This window comes from Empidonax traillii, unplaced genomic scaffold (genome assembly GCF_003031625.1).
Source record: "Empidonax traillii isolate 1590-97213 ecotype Southwest subspecies unplaced genomic scaffold, ASM303162v1 scaffold125:size1524877, whole genome shotgun sequence".
NCBI lineage: Eukaryota > Metazoa > Chordata > Aves > Passeriformes > Tyrannidae > Empidonax > Empidonax traillii.
The window spans coordinates 1346314-1373400 of NW_020955318.1; the positions used below are offsets into that span (position 1 = coordinate 1346314).

Sequence of the window (27087 nt, forward strand, 5' to 3'; positions counted from 1 at the left end):
TGAGTGCTTTTTTTTTCATTTGTTTTGCAAGTGGATGTGGGAGGTACCTTGGCCACCTGGCAGGTGTCTCTCTGGCCATTCTTCTTACCCCTACTCCTCAAAACGGCAGGGGGAGTAAACAGGATGACAAAAGGCATGAGTCCAGATAAACACAAGGACATTGTTTACCAGTTACTTTTGCAGGCAAAGCAGTCTCAACTTGGTGAAAATTATTGTAGTTTATTGCCAATTAAAATAGATTTGGATAGTGAAGAGCAAAAATTAAACCAACATCTTCCCACTTCCTCCCTTTTTTCAGGCTCAACTTCACTTCTGATTCCATTTTCCTCTCCTGAGTCTCTGGAGTGGTGGATGGGGGAGTTGCAGTCAGTTCTTAACAGTTCTTCTGTTCCTTACTCCTCCCCTTTTTTTCCAGTGCCTGTGCTGACTTTTCACGAGCTGAAATTCCTCCAGGAAATGCCCAGCTGCTGTGGTGTGGATATCTCCTCCAACATGGTCTTCCCTATGGGCTGCAAGGGTCTAATTTCTCCGGTGCCTAGAGCACCTCCTCCCCTGCATTCTTTTTTGATTCTGGTGTTCACCTGCTGTTCCTCACTTATTTCCCTTCATTCCGCTGCTTGTCAGATGTTTTGTCAGATGCTGTGGCCAGCAGGGGGCAACTTCTATAGCCCACCTTCTGTGCTGCTGAAATCTGGACCGATACACCTGATACAGGAGATCAACCAAGTGCTGGGGTTGAAAAGCAGATGCTTGAAAGAATATTTTTCAAAAAGCACTTTTTCATGGTGAGTATAATGATCATTAGAAGAAGTGAGTAAAGGATTGCCTCTGTTGAAAATCTTCACCCAAATTGGGTGTCTGTCTAATAATAGGTTCTGAATAAACTATGTGTTTTGAGATTTCAGAAAAAAATAGTCTTTGACCTATATAACCTATATATGGGCACTGGAACAGGCTCCCCAGGGAAGTGGGCACAACACCAAACCTGACAGAGTTCAGGAAGTGTTTGGACAATACTCTCGGGTACATGGTGTGACTCTTGGGGTGTCCTGTGCTGGACTAGGAGTTGGACTCGGTGATCCTTGTGTGTCCCTCCCAACTCAGGATATTCTATGATTCTATGGTTACAGAATAACATAGCATATTGTTCTTGAGTACAGGTCAGGTAGCATGTATGTTTAGCCATTTTTAGCCATTTTTTTCTGAATTAATTTTAGCACTGCATAAATGATACACAGCATTTTAAAGACCATTGCAGGATCCTAAATGTTTTGAAGAATGTATGCACAGTGAGTGTTATTTCTAAAGTTAGAAGATGTTAGTTTGTAATTTTGTTTTGGACACCACGCTTTTATTGGGACAACAGACGAGCGACTCAATGTTTACAGGGTCCATTTCCAAATTGCCATTCTGTTACTTGCTATTCCATTTCTACATGTCGTTGTCATTACTCTCCCACTCAGACAAACCTTTCTTCCTCTGAGTTTATGTTTTTATTTAGTCTTCTATTATCACTAAGTGTTAGGATATTTTGAGTTTGCTTGCTGGGACAATGTGGCCATATTTGATTCCTTTGACTTCCTGGGTGATTTTTCCTGATGATTGGAGCCAGAGTGAGTGCACACATTCACTGAAGGGACCATAGATTGGTTTGGGTTGGAAGGCATCTGAAAGATCACCTAGTTCCAACCCCCTGTTATGAGCTGGGACACCTTCTACTAGACCAGGTTGCTCGAGGCACCATCCAACTTGGCCTTTAACACTCAGACAGTTGCAGCACAGTTGTTTAATCCAAAATATCTCCTAATTAAAATAAAGCATTGCTTAAATGCACCTACTCCATCTGTCACATGAGCTGCAAAACAAAGAGTTTTAGGAGACAGTGGGAATTGTTCAATAATGTTGCATGTCTCTTGGTAACACAAATACTTAAAAACATCATGGTAGTGTGGAACAATTAACTAAATCACTTGGGGTTAATGTTGTAACAAAGAATATGAAATTAGTTATTTTGGAGTTACAAGATAAGACAGTCTCTGCTGCTTGTTTACTTTGTGAGTCTGGATCTTGCCTAGAAAAATGATAGATGGTTTCAGAACAGTGACTCTTGGTGGCAGGTGCAGGGCCTTTTGTCTTCATATTACTTAAATGTTGTAAAACATTTGAGTACCTGGACTCCTTTATCTAGGTTTATAGAACTGTACATGTCTGTTGGTCATGATCTCTAGTTCATTCTGGTCCAGAAAAGCTTGATAAGTTTTGTAATTGCCAGTAATTGCCTGTAACAGCCGTTCATATCTGTTGAGTACTACTGAAGTGAATCTAAACTCTGAAAATGGTGTACATTGCTTTTAATGATCATCACTTCCTACTCGCTGTGATCCACCTAATAAAGCAGGCTGATTGGCCATGGCTTTAAAGTGTTAGGGTAGTGAATATCCTTTTCAAAGCTTTGATGTTTTATCTGGATAAAGCTGTTAAGTCAACAAGGAATGTACCGCAATAATTATCCAGAATTTACACTGACATTTTCTGAGTGTTCTGGCATTTGCCAGACTTTAGACCCAATTCTCATGTGGTAAATCCTAGTCCTGCAGCTGGCTTTGAGACAATGCTTTGTTCTGCTCGTGGATGCTGGGCATAAGCCTCTCCTTGTCCTAGCTACCCAGTGCCAGGTGAAGTTCAGAACAACAAATTGTGCTCTCTTACTCTGGAATAAAGAGTTTTTTGCCACTTTTGTAGCCTTCAACAACTATTATTTTTCAACACAATCACGCAAAGATGTATTTATAATTATACATAATTTATGTAATTGTTAGTAATTGGGAGGGCCTGGGCCTGCCTTTTGCAGAGGAACTAGGTTTGGTAATTTTCATCAACCTGTTCTGATTGTTCTGACAGAAAGGTTGGGACAAAACATTTGATAAAAATGCCTTCTTAGAATATTTTTAAAGCAGTTATACCTATTCTGTAATATAAATGCATTTTGCTTATTTATTCTACCTGGATCATGAACAACAAATATAAGCTCAGCCTTTGCAAGACTGAAGAAAAGTTTTAAACAGTGCTTTGACATCTGAACAGAAACTAGTTTTACTAAATTTAGGCCTGTGTTTGTCTGCTGATGTTTTGAAATTATTAAAACTTGTTCCATAAAGAGAAAATCTGCCATTTTGGTCTCAACATAGCTTAGTTGTGAAGCCCTATAGACTGTTAATGATGCAATGAAACCCTCAAGTACAAACACTGCCTAAGGAGTAAATACAGCAACAGATACTGACAAATTGTCAGATTATACATGAGCAAGAAGGAATAACCTCAATAATAAATAATATTCAGCAAGAGAAATCTCATGGGATTCTGAAAAATCGAATGGGGTTTTTCTTGATGAATACTCTACATATTTATTGAGATTATTCCAAATGATGAGAGGAGACTTTTTAATCAGTAATACTGAAAGCACATCAAATAGCCTCCAGTTATCATCAATTTTACTCTATGTATACCGTTCTACAAAAAATAGTCCAGAAAAAGAAGCCGTTCTTGTGATTTGCTGTTTGATAAACCGAAATAAAGCATGTGTTCTCCCTTCTTTTAGTCTGGCAATAATTAACTATCCTTTTCTCAGTACTGTGTACCCTCCTACTGACCTTCATGTTAACATGCAGACACAGCAGTAAATGAAAAGCTGTATTGGCTTTTTGAACATAAAAAGTATGTTTGCTAGTGGAAGGAAATTATTTTCCAGCTTCTGAGAAAGTCCTGCAGAATATACACTGTTTCTATGTGCACAATGTATAACAGGAGAGAGCAAAAAACAAAGTTCAGGTCAAAGCATAGTACCCTATGATCTGAGGTCTCTTTGTGCATAGTGCAGACTGTGGGCCTTGCAAGAAAAATGGTGCAGTGTTTAAGACACTGTCTTGGAAAAAAGGACTGTTGTAGTCAGTCCTATACTCCACCACGCTGTTGTATGGCAGCAGGTAAGTAATTTAGCCTTTGAGCTTCAGTACCATCTGTAAAATAGCCATAGTACTCCCCTTCTTTGCAATTGAAGGTAAATACAGGAGTGTGAGCTTTTCTGATCCTCTAGAAAACATTTTTGGTTTTTTGTCTGGGAAGTTTTATTTATGGTTAGGAACAATTGGTCTGGATTTGTGTGAGAATCATGTGTTTTAGTTCCAAGAACTTAAAAGGTTTTGAAGAATCTTTTCCAAAAGAAAACAAGTGAAATTTCCCAGCAGTTTATTATGTTCTGAGTATGGAAGTTTTTTATTCTGCGAGTCAAACAGAAAACTCATCTGCTTTTCACAATACTAATATTTTTTAAGAAGATCTCCAAATTTGAGTATAAACTTCTAGTTGAAATTCAACCCAACATGAATGTTACTACAGCTGTACAAAAAAGCAGAGAATTGATCAGCTTTTGTTGCTGGACCAGGTGACTCAGCAATTTCCATTATTTAGACTCACTATTTCCCATTTCTTCTGTAACAATGGGTCCTCCCTTATGACCTTGGCATACCAAAAGAAAAATAACTGAAGGCCTTTTTTGAGAGCTACAGGTACTGAGCAGGCTGGGGGGTGAGGAAGAACTGGAGATACTGCAGGGAAGAATGTTCTTCCTGTAGCACTGGAGAAACACTTGGAGGTAGAGTGCTGGATATGAAGAGGAGACAGGGCATTTTGGTCAGTTAAATGGGAGCATGAGGGACATAGGACATAATTCCATTGGATTATAGCCTTCAGAGGCTCTGCTGCTCACACAGCAGATTAAGATGCCTCTTTCCCTCTTTTCAGTTTTCTCCCCAGCAGTTTGGAGGTTACCCTTTCTAAAGAAAGTTCCTAGGCAAGACAAAGGTTATCATGAGCAGAGAGCATCTAAGGAGGAATTATGTACCTGTCCTTTTCTCTAGCCTACCTCGAGAGGCCAGATATCATAGAATGACTTGTATTGGAAGGGACCTCATGCTGAAAAGTAACTGTCAGGCTCCAGGTCACAGACAAAGGTGTCTCTTTTGCTATCAGCTTCTTCCCATGATTCAGAAAGGTGAGTATCAGCAATACCAGTCAGGGTAGAGGAGGAAGGAGTTCCTGTTGCTTCAGCAGAAATTCCTGTAGGAGGAGTTCTCAGCAACCCATTCACTCCCTGAGCACTGGCTCAGGCACAGTTTAGGAATATATTCCACTGTGAATGAAGAGAAACCACTGTGGATATTAACCAGAAGTATTTGCTCCCCTGTCTATTATATACAACTTTTGGGGTGCCAGCAATTGTAGCAGGCCAGCATTGGATCTGTAACTCCTCCCATCTACAGATATGAGGAAGGTTCATTGAAGAACTGGAACTTGTGCCATTTATTTCTGGCTGAACAACACCATTAGGAGTCCTCTGAAGCCTGGAAAGCAGGTAATCTTAGTAAAAGAATTTTTGCTCTCTGCCTGTAGCTTCTACTGAAATCTCTGTTCCCCTGGTTCTTCCTGTGGTCATCTTGTGAGTGGCTAACATGGGCTTGCTGAATGTTCCATATAACAAAGAATTTCTTGTAGTTCAGTCCAAAGTCCCGTGTCCCTCCCAAAAACCTTTGGGTATTTCTTCTCCCTGAATTTTCTGTGTGTTTTAAACATCACTTGTGTGATTTTGTAGCCTCTGCTACTGGCCTGTCACTCTCTGCCTCTGGATTAGAGCAACAATGTCAGCAGCACCCTTAAAGGAAGCAGCCTGTGAGGAACTGTGAGGATATGAGGGAGGCATTGCCATACATGAAGTCTGGCAATCAATCCTATAATATGTCTCAGAATTTCTCCTGGTTCCTTTCAGCTGACAAGCTTTTGGTTCATTGCAAAAACTCTTGTTATTATTCCTTATTGCATTTAGCAGTTAAATTTTGTCCCATAGCTACCATTCCAGCTATTCTTTTGCTCTGACATTGCCTTCCAAGTTGTTTAATCAGAACATTTCATTAGGATACTGCAATTTCTGTGCCAATTGTGTTAAATTTGTCCTGGGACAGTTCTTTGAGGAATGCCACCAGTAATATCCCTCCAGGCCAATGACGTCCCATTTGTCATTTCCGCTTTAGCTACTTCCGTGCTTGTCTTACAGTTCTTGCAGCTCCCAATTGTTTCCCATGTGACATCATTCCAATGCTTTGCTAAAGTCCAGAGAGAATATATTCCTTGAAGTTTTGTCATGTTGACAGGCTGGTTGCCTGATTAGGTAGAATGATTAATACAATGGGAATTAGTACCGTGGGAATTTTCATTTCTGTCCCCACTTTTCATTATGTCACAATTTGCCATGATTCTTGGGTGCTTTTCTGGGAAGAGGAACAAATAGACAGATGTTTTCCAAAGAAGTGCCTGGACATTCTCATATTCCTTCTGTCTGAATGCATCATGATGCATATAAAATTAAAGACTGTCTATTAGAAGTACCTAAATGTTGCAAGAGTGACCTGCCTCTCCAGCCCAGGCAGGAAGGAGAGGTTTTTGCTGCTATCAGTTTCTTTCAAAAGCTCAGAAGTTCATATTCATCCTGTCTTTTGTCATTGATTATTGACTCACAAGAACTAGTCTTGGCTAACTGAAAATTGCCATAAACAGTACAAAACCACAAAGCTGGTTTTATTTAGTCAGAAAAAACATTACTCATCAAACTTGGAGAAGAGGAAAAGCAGTGAGCAAGCCCAACTGACAAAATGTGGTTAAATGAATTGTCACATATGCAGTCACCAGCAAAAGTATTTAAGGGGGTGAAAAGAATTTACACCTGGTTCTGGTTTCCACAGATCACTGGTTGCCTATTGCTTAGAAAGGCTCCTGACAAGGCAGACATGACAGCCAGATAATGACTGCTTTGAAGAACATAAGGAGTTTCCCTTTGCCTCAATCCTTAAGAATCATAGAAGAGAGACAGGTAATGGTAAAAATACAGTATTTCAATTGTGCCAATCATTTGAATAATATTGATGGCTCGTTGTGATTCATTTGTGAACTGCTGCATCCTTTGGGAACTCCTTGTATTATGATTTGCATGCTCTGTTGGATCCTAGAAATTTTAAAACTGTCTTATTTCATCCCATTTAATTCCTTATTTACAGTCAGTCACTTTGCCCCACCCTTTTCCAGTAATCTTCCCGTGACGCCATGGTCTAGCTAAAGTTCTGATCACCTCTGAGTCTCAGAAGAGCAAAAGATACTTTGTTCCTGGTACTTTCTGTCTTCCAAGATAAAGTAAGTCACAAGTGTGTGTGACCCTCTGTTGAAGCTATCATGAATCTTCACAACCAGTTCCTAATTCTAGCCCTAAATCTATGGAAGATTTCTCATCTAGATCATTTTTGCTATTACATTTGCAGGCAGACAGCTCCAGCACCAGAATTGTCCATGTTAAGTGTTCTGCTGGTAGAACAGAAGTGTAAAAACACAAATTCAGTTTCATTACAAAGAGACATTTAAGACTGCCTTGTTTAGGAACATGGCTCTTGGGGCAAATATCTACAAAAATTATGAGGCTTTTACCACTTAATTCTGTGAGGATTCAGCAATTATGTCTCCTCTTCAGGTTTTGAGATAAATCCTAGGAAATATTGTAGTTCCTACTTACAGTATAGCAGTCTTCTTCACTCATGGTCTATCTGTCCTGAAATAGATTCCAAGCAGGGTTTTCTTATCCCAACTATCTGAAAATTACTTCTGGCATTTTCAAGACTGCATTCTGGGTGAATAGCCACCTTTGTGTATGAAACAGTTTATGAAATCATATCTCTGCTATATACAAGAAGAATTACAATATTCTTGTCTGCTTTGCTAATGTTACCTGGATGGGAATAGAAGTTGTACCCTCTGTTCTCTAGTGCTAGTTAATGTGTTGACTATTTTGTTACTATTAAACTTCTCTTTCAGAAACAAGGCAGGGGACAGCTCTTGAAATTATCTGTGTATTCTAAGTGTGTATTCTTTACAGTCAGCTTCATATGAGTATTTCTGTGTTGAATGCTAGCTGTTATGTTGAAAGTCTTTCTCATAATTCTACAATCTTGTATCATTGTACAAACATTGATACACAGTGATACTTTATATAAAATAAGGAAGGGCCCTATCCACATATATTTGCAGATACTGGGCATCTGAGGAATTATTATGTTTAGTACAACATTGTTCTGTGTCTTTGCTGTTGTAGAAAGTGACAGGGAAATTTTGAGAGGAATTATGCATATATCCTTGCCTCAAAGAAAGTGAAAGTGTAATGCCACAAGTCTGCCCTGAGTGTTAAACATCTGCCCAGTGTTTTTCCACTGTGCTTGCATTTCATTAATCACAAGGGTCATCAATAATCTTTGCCGGGACTATGTTAATTCTACCTGAATCCCTAATCCCAAATCTGAAGTAGAAGCAGTCTTTCCATTGTTCCTTCAACGATGTGCTGTCTCAAAAGCAGTGGTATCACAAAATCACAGATTATATACTGGAAATGACAGTTGGGGGTCATTTAGTGCAGTTCTCTGCTGGAAGCAGGGCTAACCCCAGAGTCAGATCAGGGTGCTAAGGATTATGTGGTGTGAAGGTGTCTCAGGAATATGTGCTGTCTTGTAGCTAGTCCCTCAAGCTTGGATGAGTCAGTACAGAAGATCATCACCTCTGGGAGCACTGCAGAATCAGTACCTACTTGTCTGAAGTGTAGGTGGAAATATCATTGTGTGTTTTGGTGCAAAGCTCATTAGACTGTACCATGGACTGTGGTATTGATAATCTCTGGACTTAACACTGGAGAAAAAACATCCTTACAGTGGTTATAGGGTTCACCTTTGTCCCTTTGCTGTTAGTTAGATGACATAATCAAAAAATGCTAGACTTTAAACTTCTTTTCTCTCTTGAGGGCACCAACAGTGAGATCTACATGTGAGTGACTGAATTCATCTGTCTTGCCAGGAGGCTCTATTCGGCCTGCAGTATTTTTAAGGAAGTAGAAGGTCATGGTGAAGTGACCTCAGTCTTTACGTGGGCCCGGCCTGGTCAAAGGACACTCCTAGAGAGCTCGATTTGCTTTTCTTACCACAGATGAGGGAGTGGTCTCCTAATGAGAGTATGGATGGAACAGGCTTTCGAAGAGGTGTTTGCAGAGAGGAGGTGAGGAGGTATTTCTGAGTGAATTGGTCAGCCATACTCCCTTTTGAAGCCTCATTGGCAGGAGGGCTTTGGCAACTGGAAGGCAGCCATGCAGTGGGGCATGAGTGGTAGCCACACCTGTCTCCGCCCAGCAAAGCAAGAGCCTGCTTTGTCCAAGCTCACCAGCAAAGGAATGGGGGCTGCTCAGCCCAGCCCAGTCCTGGACAAGAAGAGAACCATTCCTCCAATACACCTTAAACAGTCCATACTGTCTATTGGTCTTTAGCCTAGGCACTATTTCTCTTTCTCTAAGGGAGGGCTGAAACCTCTCTACACAAGATCTTTACAAACAGTCGTCTCCCATTTCCCTTGGGCCAGAAATCATTTCAGATGTGCCAGCTGGGACTCGGCCCCTGGGCTGATTCCAGCACCTCTGCCTAGTTTTATGTCAAAGTGAGCTGGCTGATCCCGTGGGACGTTACAGTGTGCCCTGATGCAGGTGGTGCTTGGGAAGGTGCTACCGGACTTCTGCAAAGAGGTGGAAAGTGACAGTGGCATAGCTGAGTGGTGGCCAAGCAGTGATTTCCAGTTCCTGATGTTTATTTCCTGGTGAGTGAGTGGCATGTTTAAGAATATTTTTAAATCTCATGGTGGTGTGATATACTAGCTGCTTTGCCTATTTCTTTTGTGTTGAATTTTAGAATATCTGTGACTAAGGGTATAGTTACTCCTGCACCTCAGAAGAACCCTCAAAACAGAGACTAATCAGCTGGATAATTTCCTACTCCTAAGTGTCTTAATGTAGGACAAAACTTCTCTTTTGGTATTTTCTGTGCTGCTTGTTTTCCAGTGAAACAAATTTCCTTTTGATATGAACTACCTGATTCAGTCTCTAGGGAACTCTGTCTTTGTATTCTTCTTGTGCATTATTATTAAACAAAAAACAAACAAACAAAAAAACCCAAACCAACCAGTAGCCTCAGCGATCGCAACTGAAGAATGCAGACTTTGTTCCCAGGGAGAAGGTAAAAGGGAAGAAAAATTGTGTTTAGTTCTATAACCAAAAAAATTCTTCCAGAGGAGAACAGTGCTAAATTTTCCCCTTCGAAGATATTGTATGTAACTAACATAATTAATTATAGAATTATTCACATCCAGGAATAAGGATGTTTTATTCAATTTCTTTTACAAAAGGGAAAAAAAGGATTCTCAGTCTGTCAAATGCAATGTAAGTAACATTTAAAGATAGTTTCTGAACACTGATAATGGAGGAGAGAGTGGGGAGTTATGGAATAAGGAGGATTGTCTCATGCACAGCGATGGCAACAAGTAAAAGAAAGACTGAATGGCTTATTTGCAGTTGTGGCCATAACTTTCTGTTAAAATCTCATCTATATTCAAAACTCTTGCCAAACATTTGCTTTTGCCAGTTTCTGGATTATTTATCAGTTTAAATTGACATAGTAAGCTTTGGACCCATGATGTAAGTCAGATGTCTAAATCTGGCATTGCGTAGAGTGGGTTTTCCCAGCCTAGTAAGCCAGAACTCAGCCTGTCAAAGGTGTCTGCCATGAGGGACTAGAATGAAGTCTGACTCTTATCTGTGGAGCCTGCTTTTGAGAGTAGTACTACTCTGTGGCTGTTAAAATGGGCTGGCATACTTTTGGTGTCTTTCTTCAGCAGGGTTGCCTCTTTCTCAACTATCTGTTTATGGCTCCTTTTCTAGCAGCTTCCTAGTGACCAGCCTCTCTTGTTGCTGTCCTCTCAGCACAACAGGGTTGAAGCTTTGCTGTGGGGGTGGCTGCTCGGGGAGCTAAATGCTGTGCATTCTCACTGGAGAGAGGAATCCTGAGCTATGGGAGTTACATTTCTTTGGATGAGTCTTCATGCATGGAGGGTTGTGCGTGAATTCGCAAGCCCAGGCAGAGGTGACACCTGTTTTCTCAAGTGTAAATTCTGGCCCCTCTTCCATTACTCAGTTTTTTATAAACTGAAGAACTAAAGTAGTCTCAAGTTGTGCTACTTGTCCCATGCAGCTCAATTGCTGGGGAAGTCAGGTCTGCTTAGCTACAGGAATCCCAAAACACCTGCCCTTGAGGAAACTAGCTTGCACTGCCAGCTGTTCTGGGCACTGCCTGTAGTCCACGTCTCTGTGCACTGTCACAGGGGACAACTTTTGTGATCATTTTCAGAGTAGTGCATGTGCTTTATGAAATCTTGTGTATGACCCATCACTTGGTATACCAGGATGTCTAGAGCTACTAATGATGATTTCTGTCCTTGTCTGCTATAGAAATGATATGTTTAAATGTAGTCATAATTGCTTCTCAGATTTACCACCTGTGTTGAATGATCCTCAGTGGGGATGCTGTTCCTTCTTCTCCTTTACAGTCTATTCCCTGCCGTGGCTGGTTTATTCTCACAGAGTTTCCTGTGTAACTAGGGTCATAGTTACCTTTGATAGTCATCTCCTCAAAACAGATGGTTGCAGCTCTACTTCCTGAAGATAATATTTGGCTCTGCTTGCTGAAGGGGATGGTTCACCATTCTCTGTTGTGGTGTGACAATAAATCCTCTCTGAACTTTCATGCCTGGGCAGAGATAGACATGCTGATAGTCCTGTCTCTGCTTGGAATCTACAAGACCCAGAAGTCCTTTGAGTAGTAGGCTTCTGTGTCTTGCAGAAAATATAGTTGCATACTGAGTATCTGCCTAAGCAAACTGCCGGGTCTCCACATGACTTTCAGGGTCATGTGGAGAGAGCATGGCTGGGTGTAAGACTGTAAGATCTCCTGGTGAGTCAGCTTGCAGGTGTATTGGGTTACCTGGTGGGCAGCTTGCTGCCAGGATATTTGATGGCCTTTCTCTTGGCTGCAGCTTTTCTCTTGACACATCTGATTGAACTTGCAACCATCGTGGGAGGTTGTGGGGCAGAGGGATGTTACAGTACTAGCGCAGGTGCTGCCCTCAAAGAACATGATGAGAGTGAGGCATGTGCTGAAAGCAAGAAATCCAACAAGTCTTCCTACCTGGGGTAGAGTAAAAGGTCTCTTCAAGTCAGCCCAAACTTTACATTTTCACTCTAGACATTAGCCTGTTCCCTGAAGGAATAGACCCACTTTGTAAGGATGGATGCACTCCATGTAGTGAAGAAAAGTATAATGTCAACAGGCCTTTAGGGTATCTGACTTGCTATTTAGTAAACAAATACTTATTTAAAAAAGCCCTAAGATGGCATGGTAACCTTCTGATGACCTTGCTGAGCTGTAATACATATGGCTGCTTTGTGACAAGGGTTCTGCAGGCTGCTATTTTATAGCATTAATTTACCTCGGCTCACTTCAGAACAAAGGAAGGCATATTTATTTAATCTTTCATGGTTAACAAGGCAATGTTACTGAACAGGCTGCCCTAGTATTTCCTTTGAAAATAATGCATTTTTCTCTTTGGTCATAAACAAGTCATAACCCTATTTCTGCCATGCTAATAATCAGTTTCAGGCTCCAGTTTGGCAGAGTACTTACATGCTTACTGAAATGCTACTGTCAGTAGCACTTACGCATCTGTTTAAAGCTAGATTTGAGAACCTGAGAATTCCACTGAATCGGGGCCCCAGTGGTAATGCTTTTAATTGCAGTGTAAATCCAAGTCTTCTCATTGACCAGCAGATGGGGCAAGTAGGCCTCCTTACAGTTATCGTCAAGATTTTTTTTTCTTTTTTTGAATGCAAAGTTAAAATGTAGCTGTCGTTGGCTCTTAGTTCAACAATCTAGTTTGAAGGCTCTTTACCTTTGTACTGTAAGGGTAAATTATGTGCTTTGACGTAACTGGACTATTTTCTTTACAAACATGTGTCGTAAACAATTGTCCTGTTCCTTGAAATTCTGAGATTTAAAATTATGTTCCTTTCTTTACACAGGAATGAAAACAAATCTTTTGAAGGTTTTGTTGTGCAAAGATATGGAAATGCGTGTTCCCTCCCCAAAACTAGCCAATAGTTAGATGTTTACAACACTCACGCGGATGCAAGGGATCCAAGTTTTAGTCCCTGGTAATCTTCCATGTGCCTGAAGAGTGCACTAACGACAAGATCACCTTATTGCTTTTGGGTCATTTTCTTCAACTCCCTCCTGCAAAAGCTGTTGTCACTTTCATACATTTATTGGGGCACCAGACTTGTACAGATTACATGAGTGGCCAACGTTGCTGGCCACATTTGCTTTCTGCCCATGTTTCTTACTTGCTGTTAACTCTTAATATGATGTACTTATCAAAAGAGAGGGTGATCCTCAAAATAAGTCAGTCACTGAATACTGTCCTTTCTAAGGAGTAAAAGCTTATTCTTGAACACATAGGAACATAGAGCCCTCAGGTTCCTGTTAGCCACAATCACACTTCTCTATGTTGTTTATCACATCAGCTCCTTAAATGTGATCTGCTTTGTCCTCACTCCTTGGAGCTCAGCTTGGTAGTGTGAATCCCGGAGCTGGCTGTGTTCTTACACACAATGGGGTGCAGGTGCAAGACCCATTTTTTGCCTTACACTGAGGCAAACAACTCCTCAGGTGCAAAGCCCAGTGATGATGGGGAGCTTCTGCTTTTCATATAGACCAGACATAATGGCTTGTCTATTTGGGTGTATCTTACCCTTATGGAAGCAGCTTCCATCGTTCAGCCTTGAATAAAAAGTAACAATTCATCTATCTTGTTTTAGAGTGGGGCAAGCTTCCTGAGATAGCTGGGTGGAGGGGTGAAGAAACCTGTATCTATACCAAACTATCCATGCAAATACATCAGGTTAACATAAAAGAAACCAGCTTGGCTAAAGATATAAAAAAAACCCCAACCCCCAAAACCAACAAACCCCACGTCTTTCTCCTCAAATTTTCAAAAACTGAAATGGGGGAATAGATGTGAGCCTACCTTCTCAGATATGTAGAGTGCCTCAGCTGCTGGACTTTAGTTTAACACAGGGGTTTGTGTGTGTCACCATCTGTCATTATTTGTTTGTGATATTCAAAACTTCTCTGGGTGAAAGGGACCACTGAGGAATTTCTGGCTGGATTAGCATGACTTTGTGCTCTTTTTTGAAGCTGTTACATGGTTAACTAAGGGAGGTAATACTGAGTGCAGAGGGGGTTACTAGGTTGAAGCTGGTGTAAACTGAGAGCAGCTCCTTTGCAGACAATAAAAGTAACCAGATTTTGTAGGTCTCTAACCTGGTAAGTCTGGCTCACCTTCTCCAAAAGTACATTATACAGAATCTAGGCATTACCTTAACCTATTCCATATTTTGGAAGAGCAATGTGTGTTATCTATCACAAAGGTTCCTCCAGCTTCTCTCTCTTTTGCAGCTTTGTGACGCCCTCAGACCTCATCTCTAACACTTCCTCCTACGTGGTGAGCAGAATGATTCAGACCGTACTTCTTGCACCCAGATTCCTACAGCCTGCCTCAGTCCTGCTTTTTTTTTACTTTCCATTCAGTCTGCTGACAGTCCTACAGCAAAAATTCCTTTGGCTCCTGCCATATCTACCTTTGCCTTTAATGTTTTTACTGGCTCACTGTGTTTTGAGCGAAACGTAAATTTCTCAGTGCATTTGCAGCCAGTGTTTGCATTTTGTTCATTTGGTGTGTCTTGACTCTCCAGCATCCTCTGACTTCACCCCTATCCTCGTAGTCTTCCTCTATTTATAATTTTCTTCATGTCCTTCCCTGTTCCCAAAGAGATGTTCTTGTCACAAGCTGAGCAATGTTACGAGCTCTTAAAGCCCCTACTTTCCCTTTACTCCTGACCTTCCAGGAAGAGCTGGCCATTTTTCTCTCAATTTTCTGCTTTGTGTATGGAAAGAACTGCTTTATAAGAAACATGCTGCTCCTTGAGTAGGTATAAAACATGGCTGAGACTGCACAGGCTTCTCAGAAACATGGGTTCTGACACAAATGCCTCATGAGGCAGCTGGAAACACCTACAGCATGCGGTGGTTTGGAGTAAGCCAACTGTTCAGTGACATGCTGGCCTCTGAGGAAAGCTATGCATGCTCTTCGCCAGAGGTATCTCAGGAGGACTGGGAGCCTGTCTGCTATTTGGCTCCTCACAGACAGCAGATGTTCCACGAGAAGGTGAAACATGCAATAAATGACTGCATTTACTTGAAGCAAATCAGAGCTAAAGCAAAGGCAGTGGTCCAGCCAAGTGTGTTTACTGCTGTGAAAATGCCTTTGTGCTGATGCAGCATCTTTCGCCCAAAATCCCTGAACATTTGGAAAGTGTTAACAAAAGTAGGCTAATGTCAGTGTTTACAGATCTATTTGAGCCAGGTTTTTGCTGCCTCTTTTGGATGCTGCCATCCATATGGCAAACACTGAGTTTGGTACTGCTGTGGCTACTTGGCTGTGCATTTCCTTAGCTGCATAGATGGTTTCTGCAGCTTTTGTTGAGTTGGTGCTGATGCAGCTACATTGGTCAAGGGACCTGAGCAGGGTAGCTCAGGTAGATACACATGAGCTGTGGTCACTTTAGTGGAAAAATAAATTTGTCCTATTTTTAGGAGGGAAAAAAATCTATGACCCGAACTGAAGACAAAAGACAAGTCCCAGAGATACATTTCTCTTTTGTACTGCTGCTTCTGAGGGGGAGAAATGGGAAAAGTGAAATACTGAGTAGATTATCATTAGTGAAAATAGGTTCAGGCTAGCTTGTGCCATGTCTACCTACTGAGTGAATGTTCAGATGATGTCTGAATGTTCAGATAATCTCTAATGCAGGGAAATGTCCAGTGACACAGAAGAGAGAGAAGTAGTCTCTTCATGGGTGTGCATACTTTCCTCGTGGACCAGCAGATACATCTTTGGATACTTATTTTGAGATCCAGAGGTCACTTGTTAGTCTGCAGTGGCATACAGAAAAGGACTGTATTTTTAGCCAATAGAAGGGTGTTAATGCAAGGATTTCATGTTCTTTTTCTAGTAGGGAACACGCTGCCAAATAAATATCACCTGGTTCAGAGTATGTGCCAGGGGTTTGGCGATGAGTTAGGAGCTCACAGAACTGCAAAGCCCTGAGCACTTTCCAGCAGAGCCCTGGAGACTGATAGCTCCAGGATGACTGGAGGATGGTTCTTCCCCACCAAACTACCCCTGGCAATTGTGGTGGCTGGTTCCTCCCCAAAGGTCTGGTGGTCCTCTCAACATACGAAAGGGGGTAATCTCTGAAAATTCTTGGAATGGATAATCAGTAGATGTCCTTCTAACTTGCTCACATTTTACTGAGAAACTCTTGCTGTCCCCTTGTCCTTTGGTCAGCTCACTCTTGGTGGTTTTCTGTGGACATTTCCCTGAAATGACCTTGCTAGAACCAAAGTGAAACAGAAGGCACTACCCCTGTTCTGCTCTGAGTCCCTTAACTAGAAAATGTTTTCAATCTGTAGAGAGGGCTTTTTCTTCTCTCTTTGGTTCTCTCTGCTCCTTGGCTGCCCACAGTGACAGCCATAACTGCTTGATTTGAGGGAAGCTTTGCATGTGCAATGAGTGGCTCCTTCTGCTAACAATTTGTTCTCTGGGAGCCCGTTGCCACACAGTAAAAATAAATTTCACTGTTTAGTACTTTCCTGTTTTGTTTTTCCCCTGCTGCTGGCAGTGAGTTGACCTACCCTGTTTTGGTTTTCAAATTTGTCTTTCTTTGTCCTTCTTATATGAGACAAAATCACAAGATTAAATTAACAAGGATGCATTACTGATGTGTACTTTTTTTAGTTATCCTGTGTTGCACTAAAGTTCTGCATAAAATGGGGAAAAAAATGCAGATTACATTCTGGAACAATATTCAGTTTGGTTTTCGGATGAGGAAGAAGACAATCTCATTTCAAAAAGTCTAATGGTGTGTGCTGAGTAGATATAGTCTCCATGTAAAAAGCCTTTTTCAGCCATCCTGCAATGTAAACTCAGTCTTTTTATAAACAGTCTTCATTTGGCTCATTCCATCCATGTATGCTGCTAGAGTGACCAGGATGTTTAGCACATCAGACCTAGCTTCACAGGGGTGAATGTAGGTACTGGAAGTTCTCCAGTTGTAGTAGTATGCATGCCCCTGCAACCTCTAGCTCAGAGTAGGGTAAATATTTAGAGTGGCTGAGCCCAATCTGGGCTCTGTGCTGTTTTAACTAGATTATTCCTGCCTACTTTAAAGCCAGCTTAGGCATTTATCCACTACACCAGAATCTCTGGGGAGTATGTGTACCCCTAATTGGGTATGATGAAGGCCACAGTCATGTTTTCCATGGTTCCAAGCCTGATGCTTAGAACACTTGAAGTTGTTTTTACTCTGTGAATGTGACTGCATGTGGATTTTAATACACAGAAAAACATACTATGACCAACTAATGAAGTCAATAGAGTGGTTACATTTGTCTACTTTCTCAGAAATTGTCATCATTCCTGTCTTCCTTGGGAAGAATAAAAGAAATCTATCAATCTAGACAATATTATTTCTGTATATTTTTTGTATCTTTTTATAGCATAAGTAGGTTTTGAATAATATAAATCAAGTAGTTTTTACTTTCTTCACTGACTGCTTCTAAGCAAAGGAGGACATCTCCGTGCACAGGGTAAAAGAGGCAAAGAGAAACTAACCCTTTGCCATTTGCACTTTACAAACCAGATCTTGAAAAAAAATTACTTGAAGGAGGGGAAATTTGCCACCTTAACATTGCAAATTATGTGAAACCAGTATGTCCTCCCACCAGAGCATATGTTTGTGGTGGGTAGGCGGGGAGATGCAGGGAAGAGGTGATGGTATAAAAATACCTTGTAAAAACAAATGTTTGGCTAGGGGAGAGAGTTTGTCACTTCAGCTAGACTAGAGGGGGAAACCAGACAGACAGGGGGCGGATGGGAGGGTGGGGGGGAGGAACTTATGTCACTTCAGCAAGGTAAATAACTTGACAGTGTCTCAGAAATAGCAGTCAAATAATTAGCTCAAGAAGATCAGATATTAGACAAGTAGGTGGCCCAGAAAGTTAAGAGTAAGGAGTAAAAGTTATTTAAACTAACAGTGAAGACCTTAAAAGAGTTAAACGTGTGGCAAATACCAAGCAGAAGGGTGACAGGTAGAAATCCCAAGATAAAGTGCACAGTCTTGCTAGCAGCCACTCTTCCTGCATTTTCATGAACTAAGAAGTATGATTTTTCTCATTTATCCTTATAATATCCTTATTCTAAGATAAATACATACCAAGGGCTGTATACCGTAACATAAATGCAGCTTTGTAATGTCCTGCTAGCATGGCTTTCTCTCTCCTCGTGCCATATGGAACACTTTGTACACTCCACAGCATCCAGTACTGTGCAAATGCGAGCAGACACCAATATGACCAGCCACAAGCCAGGGGAGGGAAGGCCAGGAGAGATAACACTCGATGTCCCTCGCTGCAGTTCCGGCTGGCGGTAGCAGCTGTCAGTGCTGGGAGGGCAGCCTCCTTCCTATGTGTGACATTTATAGTTTTTATTTGATTTTAATTGACTTGCCTCAGTGCTCAAGAAGGTGCCCAGCCCAAGGAAGAGTTGGCGAGTGCTTGAGAAAAAGAGAGAGAGAAAGAGGAGGGGAGAGAGCAGACTGGTGAGGTGCCCTTCACATCCGGTAATTTGTTATCCACGCATATATTTCCCTGTTTTACAGACAGCTTCAGATGCTGCTTTCCTTCTGCTTCTCATCACTCCATGTTACTTTAATGTGTGGCAATCTGAAAGTGGATTGAATGCAGATCTCCATGAAGAGAAGGTGCTTTGCTAAATCAGACAAAACCTGCCCACCTGCATCCTCTCTTATTTTGCTAGGAAGTATGTAATTCTTCTGCCTTGGTGGTGACTTTTGGTCACAGGTCATTCTCCCTTCCCCATGGTGTGGGGAATACCCTCAGGGTATGTGAGAGCTTATGGCAACCCAGCTCTGTGCTGACAGACTGGCTGGTGGGGCTTCTGAGTGAGAGGGATGGGACTGTTTTAAGTGCAGGCCAAGTTTCAAGGGTGACATATACTGTAGAAGCTCCTTGGTTCTCAATTTGCAGTCAAGGATAGAAAAAGATTTAACTCTCTTCTCCTGTGACCTAAAGCATTTTGCTGAGGTCTGTTGCACAGGACTAAACTTTCCGCTGGTAGGTGTTCACACAAATTTGGCTATTTCTGGCTATCTGCATATTTTGGTGAGCAGTCATTTCATACTTGCATTCCACTGAAAAACAACGGGTATTTTCCCCCTTCAACAAATTTCAAAGAAAATGCGCCAACAAAACTTCGTTAGAGAAATTTTGCATGCTCCAGTCAGCAAACTGAAACCTAGAATACCTTCTGAGCCCGTCTGTGCAGCTGCGTTGTCACTTTGTCCTCCAGGGCTGACTTAGGGTAGCTGTGGGGATTAATAGTTTGAGTTCCCTGACTTACATGTGTGTAATATTAATGAAATATTTTGGTGGAAATCTAGCTTTTACATTTCAGATTTGTTTCGTTGCACCAGTTGGTGGATTGAAACTGCCATCACAGCAGCTGCCTGAATATCATGTAACGCAACATGCCTTGATGCCTTGTCGTATTTCAGTGTTTGCTCACAGCGCGAACAGTCCCAAGCATTGTGTTGGTTTTTTATGAAGGACCAGAGTCAGGGAAATAGAGAGGATCTTTTTTCCTCCACTTTCTCACAACCCCCCAAGTTCTCATGCCTTTCCACTATCCCTTCCACCAACTTGGTGATTCACCCTTTACTGTGCAAGTGCTTAGGGTGACTTGCACCCTGGTAAGCAGTGCAATACAGAAAGCCTTTGTAGATGCTTCTGCATGTGTCTTACTGAATATACTGAGGTCTTCCTGGATACAGTGAGCATGTAACACTATAATACACTGAAGAGTGGATGTTATAATAGAGCTGAGAGATTTACAATTAGACAAGAACTTTTTTTTTGCTGGGGATGTTAAAACTAAACCCTAAAACTTTTCATGGAAATTCAGGACTTGTGAATTCAGGACTGTTCAATAACCTGGTCATTGGGTGATCTCTGAAATGTACCAGACCAAGTTCCAAGTTCTAGGGATAAATTAGAAGAAATAGAAATATGAACTAATCTCCCCAGTACTGTAGATAACTGTCTTAACTGTTGGGCTTTTGAGAAGGATGCACGAGTCTGATTTCTGTGGCTTCTTTGAGTGAAAACTCTGAGAGTCTTCATCCAATTCTGAAATTCTTCTTTTTCTTTTTTTGCTGTGATTAAAAGTCTGTGTTTTTGCAAAATGGAAACCTTGATATCCAGCCAGTTAGAATAATAAAAGTTTTAGGTATCTTGTGAATGTGAGGCAAAGAAGAAGAAAATGTGTTAGTTTATTGGCTCTGTGTGAGAGGAAGGTCTGGGCTTAATTTAAAAGTCAAATGTAAATATATTTTTTCTAACTTTGACTTGTGACAGATCAAGATTTGACATATTCTCGTTTTTCCTTGCAAGCTGCTAAGGATTCAGATGAACTTGATGGAAATCTACCTTTGACAGATGACAGCAGGATTTCATGAGTGATTTCTGTCTCAAGGCAACTGCCCCTTCTTCACAGCCAGCAAGTAGCAATAGCATTTTAAAAGAAGGAGTCAGAGAGCAGCTTGGTTTTCTCAGTTGTCATCGTTATTTGTTTCTCTCCTGGCCAAACCACCAGAAGCAGGTTAAGGATGACACAAACTAGCAACAAATCACGGGGTGGAGGACAGAGCATGTGACAATGCCCTGGCTATGGTGCAAACATTTGAGCTACGTTTCGAAAGCCCGGGTTTGTGTTCGGCAGAGTTCATGAGTGAAAAATAAAAGTCTTTGACGATAACAATCGACAACCTCAATCTCGTTGGTGTCTACCATTCAGAGAAGAGGCTGGAGTGGATCCCATCAAGCTGTGATTTGCTTCAGTACACTGGGGAAGGTTCCTAGAAGCATTCCCCCAGTTTCTTCACACTGTGCACTGAAGGGAAAAAAAACAACATTTGGCAATTTGTTGTCAATATTTGTATAACTCCTGATGCCACTAAAACTGCATATGCAGGCTTTAAACTAACAAAAACAAAGCCATGGCCAAGCTGGAGAGCTGGATTTGTTTCCATGCACAATTAGGTTTATTTGTTTAGGTCTCATTTTATTTGCTTTCAGATGACTCAGATAGGAGTATTGCAATCCTTTCAAAGTGAAGTAGTGTTCTGTGTATTTTGGGCATTGGGCTTAGCCAAATGTGGAAAGAATTGGCTGCTCAATAGTATTTTCCTATCCAGAGGTTTTTTTCAAACTTTTGAGAGGAACTGAAGGAATGTCCCTTCCATGCCAGGCTTTCCCCCTCTTCCCCTTCACAGCGTCTCTCCACATTATTGTTAAAGAGCACAGGAATTTTAAAACACTCCTCTGTTGTGCAATTGTTAGCAACTGCTCTTATTAATTGCTTTACCATTATGCTGCATATTTAAATTCTCGCTGGTGTCATCCATAACATGCTGCTGTGAGTGCCTTTTAACCCATTCCAATAAGTATATATGGATGGTGCCCTGCTCAGAATCTCCCATCCTGCTAGACCAGCTCTGGGTTTGCTGAAAATGATTTCCTGCATACATGAAGGGATATGTACACTTTGGCAAGTAGCCAAGTTTTCTGCTCGGAGTTAGTCACTAAGGGCAGATTATTTTCCAGTGGACATGCTTGCACGCTATCCGTGTTAAGAGAATTGTCTTAAGTCTCAATACCATAGTGTTTCTTATATTCTCCACCCCCAACCCCCCAAAAAAAATACAAAAGAAAACAAAAGTTCAGTGGTTTCTTGTTTCTGTCTTATGTGAGCAGGAGGCAATGGCTTTTAATTGGTGCTTTAGACACCATTGTATTTTTGTTTTTTTTTTTTTTTCCTTAGTCTTCTGATAATTTTGCTTATGGAAATATTTCAGAAAATGTAGACCAAGTGAATAGATCTGCATTTAATCTTATTTCTATGAAACATAAAGGTTAAAGGATTTCCTGCACTCACCAGAAGTATGCATTTGATTTATAGCCTTCCTTAATGCTCTTCCCACTCATACTCATAAAAGAAATATAGCAACAAAGGCTACTAGACAACCTATTTTAGAGTTTGCTCTGATAAAACCAAACTGGAACTTTATTCAGTCTTAAATGTCAATTCTAAAATTTGGAATGTTTTTCTAATCAAGAACAATAAACGTGGAAAGTGTCTTGGTGGAGCGGAGCCGTGGCTCAGCACGCTGCTGGCCCGGTGCTGCGCACACTCCAGGGGCAGACGGAGTCTGCACATCACGTAGTCCTCCCCGTGCAATAGCTTGCTCTGCGAGACTGCTTGACCTTGTGAAGGATTGAACAATGCTTGGGATATGTGATTTGTTGTTTTATTTTGCCTTTTAGAGGATAGGAACCCAAAATATATCTGTGACAAATGACCAAGTCGAGGAGGAATGTAAATCTTCAAATACAATAAAGAAGAAAGGAATAATATAAATTTCCAAACCTGTATTAAAACCAACCAACTAATCAACCAACCAGAACTTAAAAAACCCACACAAATGACAAAAAAACAAAAACAAACAAAAAACCCCCACAAAACAACAAAACAAACAAACAACAACAACAAAGAAAAGATAAAAAGGTGTGCAAATTGGATGGTGCCTGGAGACCTGTTCCATATGACACTTTATTTCCCTCCCTCTAGCTGTGGAAACTGAGACTGTCAGAAGAGATCAAACCAATTTAGTGGCCTTACTTAACACAGTATCGCTTTATAACACCTTCAGGGCATTTCGACATTGTGCCTGGAAAGCTTCCAGCTATTCTCACAACAGGGGCTGGTGTGCCGGCTGCAGCTCTCCTGCCCTTTCCTTACATGCACCATTTTGTTGTGCAAAGTTCTTTAACTCTAATGTGAGATGGAATGAGACTCTGGACTTCACCGGGAGCTCAGAGAGAAGGCTGGCTCAGGATCTGTCAGAGCTTATATTCTATGGGCTACTGTTAAATATGTAATTCAATTATCAAAGTATGTTGTTGATGAAGGACACTGAATTAACTTTACCTCTGTAAATAAAATGAGTTTTAATACACTGAAATAATGAGTTTTTTTACACTGAAAATGTATAATCATCCCAGACGTGTATCTTTCCATGTACATAGGAAAATATAAAGACATTTCACTGTATTATAGTTCCCTCATCACGTAAGAGACTTCCTATATTAAACTGATTTTTACCATAGTTAGGTTCCTTTAGTTGCCATGTGCAACTAAGTGGTAAGACAGAGACCTTTTTTGGCAAGTTATATGTACCTTTTGCCTTTTTACTTATAACACACTGTGAGCTACAGCTGGGCAGGTTGTGATTTCAGTCCAGGATGGTTTTACCCCTTCCTTCCTGCAGATGTGTAGTTGTGTAGGCAGATACTTGCTGATGCCTGGCTAGTAATTCAAGTATTGAGACATGTGGGCTTACCACCACTTCCTGATGTACTTTACAGGTAAGCCTGCAAGAGGAAAGAGACTCTGGGGAGGAAAATTAGGAAAAAAGAACTTAAAGCTTCAAAAGCATCAGTCTTGAAGCTACAAAGCAGAGTCAGGAAATGGAAGGAATCACAGAAGGCTGACTGCGCTTCGTTTTCCAGGTGATGAGGGACCTGAACAGTTTAGGACTAGTTAAAACTTACAGCAATGCCAAGCACAAGTAAGATAGCACACATTTTAGTCTTCTGTTATCCTACCTCTTTCTTATTTTCTCTAAGACAGAATTAAGTAAGTCTATATCTAAATGTATGCTCCTCTTTGACTTCAGAGCAAAGTAAAATACCTCACCCTGAAACATCTCCAAGGGGTGTATGTAAATCACAGTCTGGACAAGACATACATGCTTTTCATCTGTTGTAAAGAATTACATCTTAGCTGAGGGTGGGGAGGAGATGGCTGTCAGCCATGAAGGAGCAATTTAAGTCACCTGAACATTAAACATATCCTAATCACTAATGACAGCACCAAATGCTGGGAAGTATGAGGGGGGAAGAATGGTGGAGGAAGATGAACCACCAATGAAGCTTTGAGATCTGAACATGGCAGTAGCCAAGAAGACTCTGAGGGCTCAGAGGATACTTTGCATGGTACTCTCTGAAACTGGATTTTTTTCTTCATATCTGAGGCTTGGTACACATAGTCTGATTCAGTCTCATAAAAGAGAGGATAAACTGCAGACTGCTTTGATCTACAAGTGCTACTTGTTAAAAAACGGTTTTCTCCCCCACTAATGCAGATCAAGCCATCATTCAAAAATTAATTATTTTTATAACCCATAGAATTGCAGTTTGGTGATGTTTTGCTTTCCACTAATAATCTTTATTACCTTATCCAGTTAATTTTAAACAGGACCTTCGATCCGGGTATGATTAATAACCTTATTATAGTGATACATTTTTACTTCCTCATTGTTGGAGTTCATAAAGTTGCATTTCCCATCTTTGAACTTTATACTCTTCATCAAAGTGAAATATATCAGGCATCTTCATTCCAGCAAATTTTTGTATGTTGCTTTTCCTACGGTTACTTCCTTATTCCTATACCTGTGTGGTCACTCACCAGCAGATATAAGCTCCCTCTACGAGTGCTCTGAGTGGTGACTAATTAGCAGGTAAAGCCCAACTCATAAACTTGCAGCTGTGGCTTAACACTTCTCTAAAATGGCTACATAGCTTCCAGTCAGCCCTGAGTGCTGAAACATCTGTCTGCAATGGACCTTGGAATAAACCCTGTGAGTCAGTGCAGTGGCTTCGTAGACAGAGGAGTACTAGTTTCCAGTTAAGTAACACGTGGAAGTAGCCTATTTATGCCAAAATGGCACAGGTTTGAGTTAGAACACAAGTAGAGCTAAGCATCATGTATGTAGGTCAAGTGTAGAAGACAGTACATGCAGTAGTGAACTATAAGGCACAAGTGAAGGAAAAACTGCAGGTTGTGAGATCACAGTATTGCAGCTTGAGACAAACCTACAGATAAAGATGAGGAGAAGATGGCACTGTGTAGGAAGGGAAATCCTTTTCTAACTCTTCCAAACTTGCATACAAAGCAGAATTGCTGGAGAAGGCTCTTATTCATATTATTTGCCCTTTCTTCTCTCCATGTCTCTCTATTATCACTCAGAAAGGTGGGGGTAGGGGACTAAAACACAATGAAAGTACCCATGGTATTATGTTATCTGTCAGCCATGTGAAGAAAAGCCAGTGTGCCAGAGAGCAACACAGGTCTGTGGTACAAAACATGCTTCTGTGAGTGGGTGAATCTGGGGGATATGAAACTATGACAATATCTGACCATGCATGCTTCACAGGAAAGGGGGAAATCTCTGTGTTTGTACGTCAAGACAAAAATGCATTTTTTTCCAAGCTTATTTAATTCACTTCTTGCTAAGCTTTATGGCTTAGGAGTCCATTGTGTCTCCTAGTTCCTTTGTTTCATACTTCGTTTCTTCTTCCCAAGCACTCCACTGAGGAACCGTGTGGAGTCTGCACACTGCTGCCAGAAAGTGCAGTGCTCGTTGGGAGCGGGTGCTGTGTCTCTTGCCTACTTGCTCTATGCACAACCATCTGCAAATATCATCTAAGCTCAGTCTTGCACCTGTTTAAATCTCTACGTTCTTGCTAAGGGCCCCACTTTCCAGAGGACCATGTGTGACAGCTTTGTGTTGCTCCTGGGAGTCAGACATTCTCTCACTACATTTCAAGGGGACAGTCATCCCAAGAAGTGTTATTCCCAAACTGACCCATTACTGCAGGATGTCCACTGAGATGACACCTGCTGATTTCGTACAGGGTTGCTGGCCCAGGCAGCATGGACCAAAACCAGTTCACCAGTCAGCTGCTTTGAAATCACCCTTACCATCATATAAATTTCCAGCTAAAAGCAAAAACTGAGCTGTCTGCAATGAAATGTACCCCTTGCATAGTAATTGCGCAATGTAAGGGCATTCACAGGAATAAATGAAAGCCATGCTGGTAGCTGTCAGTGCTTTACAGCAGCTCCAAGAGCTCTTTCTGTTTTCCTCAGCTAAAATGGTGCCAGGATGCTTTTGTTGCCTGATGGGCTGCTGGCAAGGGCCTCCCTTTTGGATATTGCCAGTTGTGGCAGTGCTCACTGCTGCCGAGCCTGGCAGCTGGGCTCTGTCCCATTTCCCCAGCCAGGAGCAGGCAGCCAGGGGGCACCAGGGCAGCCCCAGCCCTGGGTGTCACACACCCTGCTGGGGACAGGCTGAGGCAGGACCAGGACGTGGTGCCTGTGGCCGGGCAGGGCAGAGCTGTGGGGAGCTGGAGACTGGTCCCACCGCAGTGTCACTGGGGCAGGAACCGATGGCCCCAGGGGATAATGAAATGGGGTCCTGGACAGGATGAAATGGGGTGGCAGTGCCCCAGGGCCACCTTGGCTCTCCGGTACCAGCTCCAAACTGTGCAGAGGCCTCACTGGCAGCTGCTGTCTGGCCGTGGGCTGGGGACAGATGCACCTGCCTGCTCCACACTGAGGCCTCCCCAAGGGCTTTCTCTGGGTCATAAAGCTGGAATTTAATCGAACACCAGATTTTAATGCTTCTGCCAGAAGAGGGTGGCTGCTGGATTCTGGCTGTGTTCCTGGATAGCTAGAGATGTTTCAGGAACGCTGATGTCTCCTGGGTGTAGCCAGACAAAATTATCATCCGTCCAGGCGGTAAACAGAGCCATTTGTTAAAGGTGAGTGTGAACCCTCAGCACCAGCCCTGCCTTCTGGCTATCATCAAAGTGCTTGTGCTCGTTTGAATTAGTGTCCCTGCAAACTGGAGTGAGTTTGCTCCTCAGCAGAGCACATTTAAATGGAAAACCATGGAGAATATCCAGCACTCAGCATCTGAAAAGTCACCTTACAGAGAGCTAAACATCTGCAGACAGGTAAAAGGATCCCAATGCCAAG

The 27087-nt window shown here is 41.7% G+C and overlaps 1 protein-coding gene across 3 annotated transcripts in view; it reads left to right on the top strand.

Annotated features, from left to right (window-relative positions):
* Positions 1 to 3828: 3828 nt before the first annotated feature.
* Positions 3829 to 27087, top strand: part of RBPJ (recombination signal binding protein for immunoglobulin kappa J region) — a 149342-nt gene continuing 126083 nt past the window's right edge. For 2 of the 3 annotated variants that reach the window (XR_003571180.1, XM_027883368.1), the window contains exons 1-2: positions 3829 to 3983; positions 9596 to 9720. Coding sequence is in view for 1 of the 3 variants with exons in the window: in XM_027883368.1 (XP_027739169.1) it covers positions 9605 to 9720 (116 nt within the window). In the remaining 2 variants the exon portion in view is untranslated. The remainder of the gene's footprint in view (positions 3984 to 9595; positions 9721 to 27087) is intronic. The other variant, XM_027883370.1, reaches the window with a different exon arrangement.